General features: G+C 47.7%; 1 protein-coding gene and 1 long non-coding RNA gene across 5 annotated transcripts in view; one reads left to right on the plus strand and one right to left on the minus strand.

Moving 5' to 3' along the window:
* Positions 1-2,547: 2,547 nt before the first annotated feature.
* Positions 2,548-12,550, minus strand: part of KCNQ4 (potassium voltage-gated channel subfamily Q member 4) — a 92,644-nt gene continuing 82,641 nt past the window's right edge. For all 4 annotated transcript variants that reach the window (XM_083511601.1, XM_083511603.1, XM_083511602.1 and 1 more), the window contains 5 exons: positions 9,931-10,148; positions 9,213-9,315; positions 8,298-8,429; positions 7,036-7,162; positions 2,548-6,089 (listed from right to left, as the gene is read on the minus strand). In XM_083511601.1, the coding sequence (XP_083367727.1) occupies positions 5,871-6,089; positions 7,036-7,162; positions 8,298-8,429; positions 9,213-9,315; positions 9,931-10,148 (799 nt within the window). In that variant the 3' untranslated portion in view covers positions 2,548-5,870. The remainder of the gene's footprint in view (positions 6,090-7,035; positions 7,163-8,297; positions 8,430-9,212; positions 9,316-9,930; positions 10,149-12,550) is intronic.
* Positions 10,154-11,874, plus strand: LOC310710716. The gene is made up of 2 exons (XR_014528212.1): positions 10,154-11,167; positions 11,501-11,874. It is a non-coding gene; the product is annotated as an uncharacterized lncRNA (long non-coding RNA).

The raw sequence follows: 12,550 nt of genomic DNA on the forward strand, positions 1-12,550 counted from the left end.
CTCAAAGCAGAGATGGGGAATGTGTGCCCCCACCTGATATATTTGACCACCCATCAGCCTGCATCACCAATGATCAGAGGTGATGGGAGCTGGAGTCCAGCAACTTCTGAAGGGTCCCCAGGTCTTCCCCTGCTGCTTTAAGGAAAGGGATGGAAAAAAACAGCTACATCACAAGCAAATCCTCCGTCATACATTCTGCTAAAATTCACTGCGTAATTGTAACAGCTGATTATGTTATGGGGACTGGTAGACTGCCTGCAGGTATAGAAAAAATTAACAGGGTGCTCCTAGCAGCTGTGAAGGAATGCAGACCCTGGGGATGGGATAAGTGGTCATTTCCAAACACTCAAAAGGCAGAATGGATGGTGGTGGCAGGATTCTGAGTGACTCCAGATCTTGGACCATGTCGCAACCTCCCAACATTCCTTCCATATTACCTTTGCTGTGGTGGCACCAGGCCAGAAGGCCACCCCTTCCTCAGAGTCTTCTTACGTCCTTGGGTTGGAACGAAATCAGGCAGGTAAGCAGCATACCTTTGTCCCGGCCTTGTCCTGCCCAAACCAGACAGAGGCGGCTCTTTGAGATGGGAATGTTAAGAGCTCTGCAATTTGCTGGGAGCCAAATTGCTAGGAACCGCAAGAAGGGAGGGTGATCTTGCGCTCAGGCCCCAAGCAGGGTGGGTTACGATTAAAAAACAAGGTCAGGTGGTCCGCGGCACGTCTGCATGAAATATCTGTAGTGATTTCTAATTGTATTTCTATTGATTCTTCTGTATCTCCTGTTCACATTCTGAATTGTGTGGATTTCAAATGGTAATAAGTGAAATAAAAGAAGCAATAAAAATACAATTAAGGACCTACAGCATCTAAGACGGTACATCATGATTACTAGTATAGGCTGAACTGTGATTAAGTGGTCCACCAAGACCTTCAGCAATATGCAGGTGGTCTGAGAGAAGAACAGTTTGGGAACCACCAACCACAATCACATTGCCTCCCGAGGGAAAAGGCACAGGGACCCCTATATCTTTTCACCCATGGGTGGGTGTCTGGAGGAAGATAGTCTTAATCAGAAAAAGGCCCCCTGGGGTAAAGAGTTCAGCATTCCCACCCTACTGCCACTGCCCCAGTCCAAATTTGCTCCCTCCGCCCCACATTTGTGTTCAACTTAATTGTTTAAATTTCAATTTAACAACCCCACACATAAACCATCAGGAGACTGTTCATTTCTGCATCTAGATGAGCCTAACGTGGGACTTTAGCTTCATATCTGGGGGTGGGGGGGGGGGAGAGGGAAGCCAAAATATGCTTAGCTCATTTATGGCAGTGGCAAATTGTGAGCTGCTCTTATGGGCATTGGGATGCTACCAGGGACCATGTTTTAGCAACCATATAAATTATGGCCCAGAGCTGAACAGCTTGACATGGCAAGCAGCCTTCTCTAAGTCAGTGGTTCTCAACCTGTGGCTCCCCAGATGTTGTTGTACTACAACTCCCATCATCCCTGAGCTCTGGCCTTGCTAGCTAGGGGTGATGGGAGTTGTAGTTCAACAACATCTGGGGACCCACAAGTTGAGAAAGGCTGCTCTAGGTCAAGGCAGGGGTCCAAGTCTCTTCCAGTTCTTGTGCTTCTTCCTAGCCCATAGGGCAGGGGAAGAACCTCTGGCTCAGGGACCAAATCTCTCCCCTGGTGCTTTGCAACCTGAATGTTTTTACCTGGCTGGAATGTATCCTTGAATGCTTGATAATGCCTGTTCCTTGCCTGGGTGGGGGCTAGAGAGGACTGTGTGTGCATAACAATGATAAAATTGACATTTGTTGCTTCGTCCACTTTTACTTGGGATCCTGCCCACCACTGGAACGTAGCCCCAGGAAACCTGCCTAGAAGGGAATGCGGCCCTTAAGCTGAGGATTCCCCATCCCTGTTGTAGCCCAGGGCATCTCCTGGCCCTTTTATATCTTCTTCCCAACTTCTTGGAAGAACAGAAACAGCAGAAAACAGCCAATAACTACCATCTCCCCTCATTTGCCCTCTCCCCTGCTAGTCTAGACTCCTCCTCCAATACACTGTCAGTATAACTGTGCCCCCATCCCCAATATGCCATTGCCTGTTTTTTTAACTGTGAGTAGCTCATTTCTAGCCATGTCGGTCATTTACAAGAACCATGTAACAGAAAGAATTGGGTGTCTCAAGTTTGCTGGCATTCCTCTTCCCTCCCCCTCCCTGTTTCCTTTGTGTCATCTGTTTTTAGATGGTAAGCAGCCACTTTGTTATTCTTACTGATTTGTAGGCCATCCTGGGAGCTAAACATCAGGGTGTAAATGCTTTGAATGAATTAATGTACAACTTTCCCTCAACAGTAGGCTTCAATAGCCTTGAAAGGCAAGGGGGTTCCTAGTGATCACCATATCTCACTTCATCTTTCACCCCACCCCATGCAGATTGACGGACAATCATTTCCAAGATGGAGCCCAGGTTAACTCTGGCCCCCATCCACACAGCCCGCAGGTTTCTCCCACAAACAGATAATTAACGAGACACACAGGCAACCGTCTACTGAAAACTTTAATGAAACAAATAAGTTAATAAGTTAATAAAGTGAGGTAACTATTCATTGTCTCAGAAACAAGGTTTATTTGGAAATCCATCGGAGGGTCCACCTCATTTACCTTGGTTGGTCAAAGCCATGCCCCTCCTCTCTTCCTCCCCCAACCGCACAAGCCCCTTCTCCCTCCCACTTTTGGAGACGTCCGTCTTGGATGGAAGACTTGGGGTGTGTTCTCCAAAGACGCCGTGTTCAGTGCATTGAGAGGTGGGGAGAGGTGGGCTTCGGTGGGCTGAGAAGTCAGGAAGAGCTCTAGCCATTTCTTCAAGACACATGCATGAGCATGCAAAGGAGAAAGGTGCACGGGAGGCCAGAGGGGCTTTTGTGGCATGCACCCTAAGGAGGCGTGAAATGGAAGCAGGGCCCTCCCACTAATCTGATACCTCCTGGGGCAACTGGATCACCCTGGTGATGTTGCCTGTGAGGTGAAAACAAAGGGATAACCTTCCAGTTTTAAACCCTCCTCCAACTTCATGTATGGCAATGGTGGTGGTGGCACTAAGAAAGAGAAGACAAAATCAGTGGGAAAGATAAGACAAAAACCATGAAGAAGAGGAAGACAGAAACAATGAGGAAGAGGAAGACAGAAAAATTGAGGAAGAGGAAGACAGAAAAAATGAGGAAGAGGAAGGACTTTGATCTGATCTCCTGCTTAAAAATAATTATCCAATCAGGGTGGGAGTACACTGTGAAATCCAGGTGGCCAGGTAGAGGCCAGAGAAAGGGGAGGAAAGGCAGGAAGGAACAAGCCATTCAAGCTTGTAAATTATTGTGGGATGGCTCTGTACCAACAAGAATGTGCAATGGAAATGGAGAGCGAGGAAGTATATGGTCCCCTCAAACTACTAGATCTAAGGGCCACTGTTTACACAGCAGCAAGCTCAGGTTTGCGGCAGAGTGTCAACTCGGCAGAGCTGCAGTCAATTGTGGACCTCTGACATGCATGCTGGTATGATGCATGTGCTTTTAGACACATCTGGTTTGTACATTATTTTTGCAGATGAATTTCTAAAGCAGAGTTGGGAAATCTCAGGCCCATTGGCCTCTCTCTCTCTCTCTCTGGCTCTTGGGGCTTTTCACAGGCCACGACTCTTCCTAGTCCATGCCCCTTTCCCCAGGCCATGCCTTTCACAAGTGTTTTGCCTGTGTCCTTGGAACACAGGACACAAGTTTGCCTGTATGGAGAGGGGTGTGCTGTGTGTGGGTGTAAGTAGAAACCTCTGGCTCTTGCTTAGTTGGAATGTTGCCTACTAGACAAAAGTCACCCCTGTTGCTCCACCCACTTTACCCTCTGGACCCGCCCACCAGGACATGCGGCCACTGGAAGCTTGCCCATCAGGAAATGAGGCCCTCAAGCTAAAGAAAGATTATCCACCCCTACCTAAGTGTTGTTGTCGCTGTTGTTTTTTGTAATAGCACACACCTGGAATGGTAATGTGTTGAGAAGGTCTTAGCCACTGATCTTCCCCAAGAAAGCACACTCAAGACTGAAGTCTACAGTGATGCTTATTGCAATTAAGATTAAGAAAACAGCAAAACAAGCTAATTGGGAAAGGTTTTTAGGAAGGCAAGTCTGAGAGCCAGAGAGATGTCATGGTTAGAGTTCTGGACCTCGGGGACCAAGGTTCAAAGCTCTAGTCAGCCATGAAGCCCACTGGGTGACTTTGAGCCAGTCGTAGCCTCTCAGCCTGACCTCCCTCACTGGGTTGTTGTGAGGGTAAAACAGGGATGGGGAGAGCTATGTGCACCACCCTTGAGCTTCTTGGAGGAGAAAGTGGGATAGAAATATAGTAACAACATAAAAAATAAATAAAAATACCGTATCATATCTGGAGGCACAGCCTCATAATGGGAACAGCTCCCAAAGATGCAGAGGTTGGGGCTTGAAATGATGTTGGAAACAAGCTTTTGGTGAGAATCGTAGGAAGGCAGTTTAGTGGGCTGCCTGCAGGAGACTGAGGGGTAGAAATCGGGGGTCAACCAGGGCCTGTCTGCTAGCAAAGGGGCTGGATTCGTTAGGTGGTCTGAGGGGAGGGAGGATCTAAAGCTACGCCAGAGCGCCCTCTGTCAAGGTAACCACCACAAAACCAGAGCCTCTAATCATGAAAGCCTAATGCTATTGGATGCAAGGGAGCCACAATCCCTTGGGACAGGCTGGCTGCTGCCCTAAAAACAGGAATCAGATGCAAACCACCCTGCAGGTCACCAGGAACTTCTCTGCTGCTGGCCAACTGGATTTGGCCTTCTTAGGTGAGCATATAAAGGCATCAGGATTGCCTCCGTGTCCTAGTCAGGGGAGGCTCAAAGTCCACTGATCGACTGTAAAGATTGATTTCAGGTTGCATATTTAAGATTGTTGCATATCGTGTTTGCTCTGCACCTGGGAAGCACTTCCCCTGCGGGGAAGGTCCCGCTGTGCTTATGATATCGGGGCCACAGAGCAATGTCCACTACCTGGTGGGGGTGAGTGGGGGAAGAGCCAAGGTGCTTAAACGCTGCCAAGAGCAGGAATAGACATTGCCAGTTATTATTCTCTTCTAGATGCAAAGGTAAGAAACCACATTCACTTGAGTCGCAATGCCCCTTGCTTTTGACCGGGGAAGAAAGGGTTACCTAGCATTTGCATAGCTGTTAGTAAGCATCTCCGACCTGGTAGAAGTCCGGAGCCAGAGGCGGTCAGATACAAGCCGATAAAGTAAAGTGTCTGGAACCACTGGTGTTATTTGCTGGGCTGGGGGAGGGGGCTGTTGTTGGCTCTTCAGCCCTGGTATCTCTGTGACAAAGGAGGGTCCAGCCCCTATGAAGTTGGATGCACCTGGAGATGCTTTTGATAGCAGAGAACCTTCAAAGATGCTCATCAAAGGCTGAAGGGCAAAGGATGGAGCCCTCTGCGTCATGTTTCAGGCTAGTGTGGCTTTCTCTCCATGGAGAAGACCACCTGCCCCATGCAGTTCAGACTGCCAGGTGCTGCTATTTAGCACTTTTTGTTTAAAAAGCCACAGACGTGCCACAATGGCTCTATGGAGGGCATGAAAACTGCATCCTTCTTGGAAGACTTCAAGTAAAGTTGAGGTGCATTGAGAGGAGTCAGTTGGCGCCCCACCAGGATGGCGAGGGTGACGAAGGGCTCTCGCTCTCGGAGCGTTGTCTGTCAGAGCAGCCGGCAACGTTTGTCTATCCCTCCTTCTGCCTTGGAAGTGGAGAGATGCTGCCCTCCCTAATATGGCTGGTGTGTAACGACCACATGGCTAGGCTGGACGCCATTTTAGTCCATGTTGGTGCTAGCCGACCGGGAGATGTTCAAGGTCTGAGCGGAGACAGAGATGTCCTCGTGGTCCACGGGGCTGTGGTAGTCGGAGGTGATGTCAGGCTCCCCGGTGGGGATTGGCATTGCCGTCAGGCTGATGGAGTTCACGGACCCTTTCCGCAAGCATTGAGAATAGACACCCAACAGCAAATCCAACTTGTGCTCAATGGACTGCACCTGCACAAAGCAAGAGAGGTCTGTCAAAGGCCAGGAGTTGGGTTGCTTTCCATCAAGTGATGGAGGCGAGGACTCTGAACCTGAAGGGGAAGGAAGTGCTCCTGAAGGAGTCAGTGCCTCCCCACCAACCACCTGGCCAAGAATGTGGCATTGTCTTCCTCTCACAACTCGACTGTAAAAAGACCCAGGGAGACCTGAACCTCCCCTGTTCCACTGCTGGAGGAGATTATTAGAGAAGGCCGAGCCCTTTAAGCAGAGGAAGTTTCAACAATTAGGCTGCATCTGTTGCTACTACTCTATCAGGGCTCTGTTTCAACTGCAGTAACTCCAGAGCACAGTCCGAGCCCTGCTTTGTCTTGTGTGTAGCTTAAATCTCACTGTATCCTACGCCTTGGTTGAGCCTTGCCACACTGCAGAGCAGGATAAGGAGAGAGGGGGAGGGAGGGAGAAAAAGGCCCTCTGGTGCCCCGGATCAGAGTGGAAAGGGAAAACCAAAGGGGAGAAACTCAACTTTCACATCTCTAGCTTCTAGATTTGATTGAGTCCTTAGCTGAAAAAGTAGCCTCAGAAAGTCTGCCACCGTTGCAGCCAAGTTCTCTCTAATGAGTGTTCAGTTCAATGCTTTGATCTTATGGCCACTATGTGTTCCAGCTGGCAACGAGGCCTTAGTTTAGCTAATTAAATAAATAAATAAATACATTATTTCATATCCCACCTTTCCTGCCAAAGGATCTCAGTGTGACAGATGTGATAAAACACTAAAAACATCTTAAAACATTTTAAAAAATTGACCACATATAAAGCTTTTCCTAGCTGGGGGTTGCAAGAGGCCTCTCAAGTGTGTGCATTACAGACCCTTCCTTCCTTCCTTCCTTCCTTCCTTCCTTCCTTCCTTCCTTCCTTCCTTCCTTCCTTCCCTCCCTCCGTCCTCCACTTCCAGCCATACCTGCTTCTCCACCTTGACCACTCGGCCCAACATACTGAAGTCGTCTGCCAGCTCCACCTCCAGTGGTGTCTTCTCCCCTTTTTTCTTATCGATAGCGATAGACCCCCGGCCCACAATCTGATCCACACTGCCAGGCAAGGAAAAGAGAAGAGAAAGGCAGGAAAATGAAATCACAGATGCAACAATGCATGGAAGGCTAAGGATGCAAGGGCGAGCAACTGGCATTCAGAAGCACTTCTGCCTCCCTCCATAGAGGCAGAGCATGGCCATCCTGTCTAATAGCCATTGATAGCTTTCTCCTCCTCCATGAATTTGTCTAATCTTCTTTTAAAGCCATCCAAGTTAGTGGCAATTGCTGCCTCCTGTGGGAGTGAGGTCTGTAGTTTAACTGTTCCGTGCCTGCAGAAATACTTTCTTTCATATTTCCCAAATCTTTCAACATTCAGCTTCAATAGATGCCCATGAGTTCATGGAAGACAATCTTACTCAGCTATGAGTGATCACAGAAGAAGAAGAAGAAGAAGAAGAAGAAGAAGAAGAAGAAGAAGAAGAAGAGGAGGAGGAGGAGGAGGAGGAGGAGGAGGAGGAGGAGGAGGAGGAGGAGGAGGAGGGAGGAATGAGTTTCCCCCCTCCCTCTATCCACTTTCTCCTTACCACTTATAACGTCATAAACTCCAACCATATCACCTCTTGCCTTCACAGAGCTATAATTCCATGCAGCCTTAAAAAAGAGTTCCCAGGATTCTTGGGGGGAAGTAATGTGCTTTAAATGAAGATGCCTTGCCTGATGCCAAGAGGCAGCAAGTGCCAAAGAATGGCTACATATTTCTTATAAATGCTGAGCAAGTATTACATGGCACCTGCAACCATACCAGTGCTAGAAATTGAAGCAGCCAAGTGGGCGTATATTGGGCAAAGTGATTCCGCATGTAAACCAGATCCAGGCCATTAAAGGCTTTCTCAATTAATAATAACACCTTGAATTTGGCCTGGCAGCAAACTGGCAGCCAACGCAGACACCTGAGCACAGGTATTATATGTTGGAGGGTCTCACTCCTGTCAGCAATCATGCTGCAACATTCTGCACTGGCTGTAGGGATCAAGCACAAGGGAAGAAGCCCCATGAGCAATGATGGGGTTGTAGTTCAACAACACTGGGAGGGAGGGAGGGAGGGAGGGAAGGAGGGAAGCGAGTTCTGGGTGAAAGTGGGTTTCCTGCAAGAGAAACTATAGTCCAAGCAGGCACTAGCAGCTCCACTTACCGGGTCTGGAGACTTTTGATCCTGCCAAGCATGTCCAGGTGACCAGCTGAGTACTGCTCAATAACATCCTTGACATCATACGGACGCAACGTCTCCTTGAACTTCCTCTTGGCTACCAGGAACTTGAGAATTCTGCAAAAATGTAAAAATCCAGAAGGCTTGAGGGAAAAGCAGCCTGATAATTTGATGAAAACTGCCCTACAGAGAGACAGACCACTGGCCTATCTAGCATAGTCTGCTCTGTCTAGTAGCACCTTTGTAAGGTTGCAGACAGAAGACTCGTCTATCTCTGCTAATTGGAGATACCAGGTGGTGGGACCTCATCAATGCAAAGTAGATGTTCTAACCCATTCCCATTGCCACTGGTCCATGTAGCCCAGTAAGAACTTTTGAAAAGGTGCATGGGATCAAGCCAAAGGATTAGCTAGCCAGAGCACCCTGTTCTTACCGTGGCCAACCAGGTGTGCTGAACCAAAGGCAAAGTGTCCCGGAAGTTTTGCTAACACCACCTTGGTAGTCAAGATAACCCCACAATTAATTGGTAGATGTTGTCATACATGTTTATATTTGCTTGCTTTGATATAAGCTAATTGGCTTGCTTTGATGTTATCTTTATCTGTACGCTTGTGGTACTGGGCTCTGAGCCCAGAAAGGGGAACAATCTGTAAAACTTGGGTATTTGCCACCTATGCCCTCATTTGGACAGGTGCAGCAATGGGGAGTCAACAACCTAAAGTCAATTACCCAGCCACCCCCATCTCAAAGTTCAAGTTGTCTCATCAAAAGCAAGGCATCAATCCATCAGAGAGGATGGATGGAAGGAGGAAAGGGGTACCCAGAGCCACACTTGCCAAATAACACAAGACAAAGGCCCCCAGGGGCCTGAACCAAGAGCACTTGCCCCACAAGGCTCACCTCACTGCCCTGATGAGCATCTTCACAGCAGGCATGATATCCTCAAAAGTCAAGTCACACTGGTAGGCCTTCTCCTCATTGCTTTCCTCTGCAGGTCCATCAACTGTGAGCAGAAACAGGGCTTCATGGGAGGAGAATGACTTGCCGGGCATTCCTGCCTTCTTAGTCAGTTTAAGGAAGGCACAGCCCACCATTCGCACAAATTGCCCTCCACTTTCCTCTTGATTTCTCTCCACCCTTCATCAGTTCATTTGCACAATAATTGCTTCTCCCTATCATCAACACCCCCCTCTCTCTCTGTGTGTGTGTGTGTTTACCCCTTTTTGCTCTGATTTTGTTTATCCTGGTGTGTGCAAACACACAGGCACACAATTGCTCAATAGTATAAGCTTGCCTCCCAATAAAAGTTGTGAAGATTGAAGGGCAGGAACAGGGCAGTTGGAGGTAGCTTTTGCATACTATCAGTATCATATTTAGAACAGGAATGAAATTCCCCTAGCAGATTCAGATTGATTAATGACCCCGTGACGTCTGTATTTCTTCCTTCCTTCCTTTTGTAGTAGCATGTAGCTTGGCTCAATTCCTCAAGCTGTCTAGAACTCCTTCTTCTGCAGGCATCTTGAGGAGCAGCCCCTAAAGAGAAGCACCCTCTGCAACCTTCTCTCCCCACCCCAGAACCCCTTCACAACCCCAAACTGCAGGTGCTCCCAAGACCTACCCTCCACAGGTGTCCGGGGCTTCAGCCTCAATGAGGCCCGGAATCTTGTCCTGTCATTGAAGCTCCAGCTCTTCTGCACCTTGGTGGGGCTGGTGGCCTCGTTGACATTCTCGGTGCTGGGAGAGCGGCGGAGAGGTGGGACCAGATGCTGCTTCCCCCGGCTGCCCTGCCTCTGGGAATTGTTCAGGCGGATGCGGTCCTTGATGCCCATTTTATTGCTGCAAAGGATTCAGGGGAGGAACGGAGAAATTAGGAGGGAGGTGAGGGGCTCTTGAGCTGGGGAGGATGCAAGCAGCAACCTAAAGGGGGCGCTAGAGAGAAAGAGATAGAGAGATGTGGCGCATTGCACTCTGGTCCCTGGTAGACCTGCTGACTGCTTCCAAGAGGGAGCTGACTGGAGCTGACTCAATGATTCTGACATCCTACACCAACTCTAGATGTATGTCAGAATCAGAGAGGAAATATTGGTACAAATAGCCTGATCACAGCAGGCTAAAGACAGGGCATTTCCCAAGGTCTTGAACTCAGAACCTGAATAAATGGCTACTCTACCCACACTGAGACTCAAAGAGGTTCTTATTTAGCCTGTGGTATCTCCCCCCAACTCAAGTGAATTTCTGCTTGCTCACAAGCCAATTCTAGAAGTCAGGCATCAGCGAAGACCAATGACTGGTCAAAATATGCTGTGTGTCCACCAGCCCCTCATACAACACAATCCTGTAATATTTTCCTTGGAATAAGCCCCACTGAACTCAGTGTCACTCACTTCTGAGAGGTATGATAGGATTGCAATATGACTAATCCAAAACAGGACTGGATATCTTGTGGCCCTCCAGGTGTTGCCGGACTACAACTCCCATCATCCCTGACTTTGGGCTATTTTGGCTAGGGCTGGAGTCCAACATCTGGAGGGCCACAGATTTCCTACCCAATCAGGAATGGAAGTGTGACACTGTGGTTCAAAGGCATGCATGTTGTGCCCCAATTGATGCATTTTAGCCTGGATTAGTTAATCCAGAATAAGAAGGTGGTCCTAGCTAGCGTACAAATGGCAGTATAAACTGTGGTAGTGATTTTATTTTTATTTTTGTCATTTTGTTTCGCAATTAATGGGTGTGTTTTATTTTTTAACACTTTTACAAATGATTTTGACTGCTTCCCTTCCACAAGGATGGCTTTATTTTCTGCTGCTTGTGGAAGTGAAAAGAAAAGGTTAAATGACTGGTTCTTAAGTACAGTGGTGCCTCGCAAGACAAAATTAATCCGTTCCGCGAGTCTCTTCATCTTGTGTTTTTTTTGTCTTGCGAAGCACGGCTATTAGTGGCTTAGCGGCTATTAGCGGCTTAGCGGCTATTAACGGCTTAGCAGTTTAGCAGCTATTAACGGCTTAGCGGCTTAGCAGCTTTAAGAAAAAGGAAACAAACTTGCAAGAACTCGCAAGATGTTTCGTCTTGCGAAGCAAGCCCATAGGGAAATTTGTCTTGCGAAGCGACTCAAAAAACACAAAACCCTTTCGTCTAGCGAGTTTTTCGTCTTGCGAAGCATTCGTCTTGCGGGGCACCACTGTAAGGCAGCGACAACTCTTTCAACTGCTTCAACCAGTAGTATCAAAGCTAAATCCACTCCTTAGCTCAACCTTCCCCTGGTGTCCTTCAAATGTTTTTGGGTACAACTCTCCTCCATTGCCCCACCAGTCTCTGGGGCTGATTTTGTAATGCAAAATCTCTGGAGGGCATCAGGGCACGGAAGGACATCCTAGCTATGCAGGAGTAGGGGGGGAAATCTACAGGAAAAGGGAGAGGGACCAGTTTCCCCTCTGTGCTTAGTAAGGACACTCCCTAGGACACAGGCATATCATAAATCAGAGCTGCAATTCCACACAACCTCCCCTAAAAATACAAAAGTGACTTAAGGATTAAGACTCTGAGAATGTCAACTTTTTTTTTTTAAGGATTCTAGTCTTTATCATTGCTAACAACAACATGACAGTGTGTGGGCAAGTTTTGTTGAATTCTGGTTAAGATTTGTAAGGATTAGGGGTGGAGTTTCAGTACCCTGAACAGCTCCTGACCCCTCCTTCCAACTAGGAGAACCAGAATAAATAATGCAAAGTAAGAGAGTTCATGCATATATATTTAACAGACATAAGATTGCAGAATCCAGCTTGTTGTAGAATTTGAGTTACCTTAGTGCAGACACACACACACACACACCAATATATATATATTTGTGCACTATATAGTGCACCCAATCCTGACCACTGACAGTTGTTTTGTTGTTGTTAACAAAAAAATAGGTGAGGGAAGAGAAGGAAAAGGACAAAATCAAGTCATGCCACAAAACTCTATTCATGGTCCAGATGCTACTGAGGTACTTACGGTAAGGGCTGAAAAAGAAAGAAACAAAAATATAAAGCATTAAAATGACCAGCTGATAAAGAGAAATTGAAAGACACCGCCAGAAAAAGGAGGCCTGGAAAGGAGATGTTTGGATACTCCAGAGGTTTTGGGGGAGTACATGGGAGCTAGCTAAAATAAATAAGTCTCTCGGCTGATGTTCTGGCTAAATGGCCAAGAACATCTCCCTTGGTAGGAAGTTGAGGCCTCCAACCCAAGCAAAG

This window comes from Podarcis liolepis, assembly GCF_965112155.1.
Source record: "Podarcis liolepis genome assembly, chromosome: 7".
Classification (NCBI taxonomy): domain Eukaryota; kingdom Metazoa; phylum Chordata; class Lepidosauria; order Squamata; family Lacertidae; genus Podarcis; species Podarcis liolepis.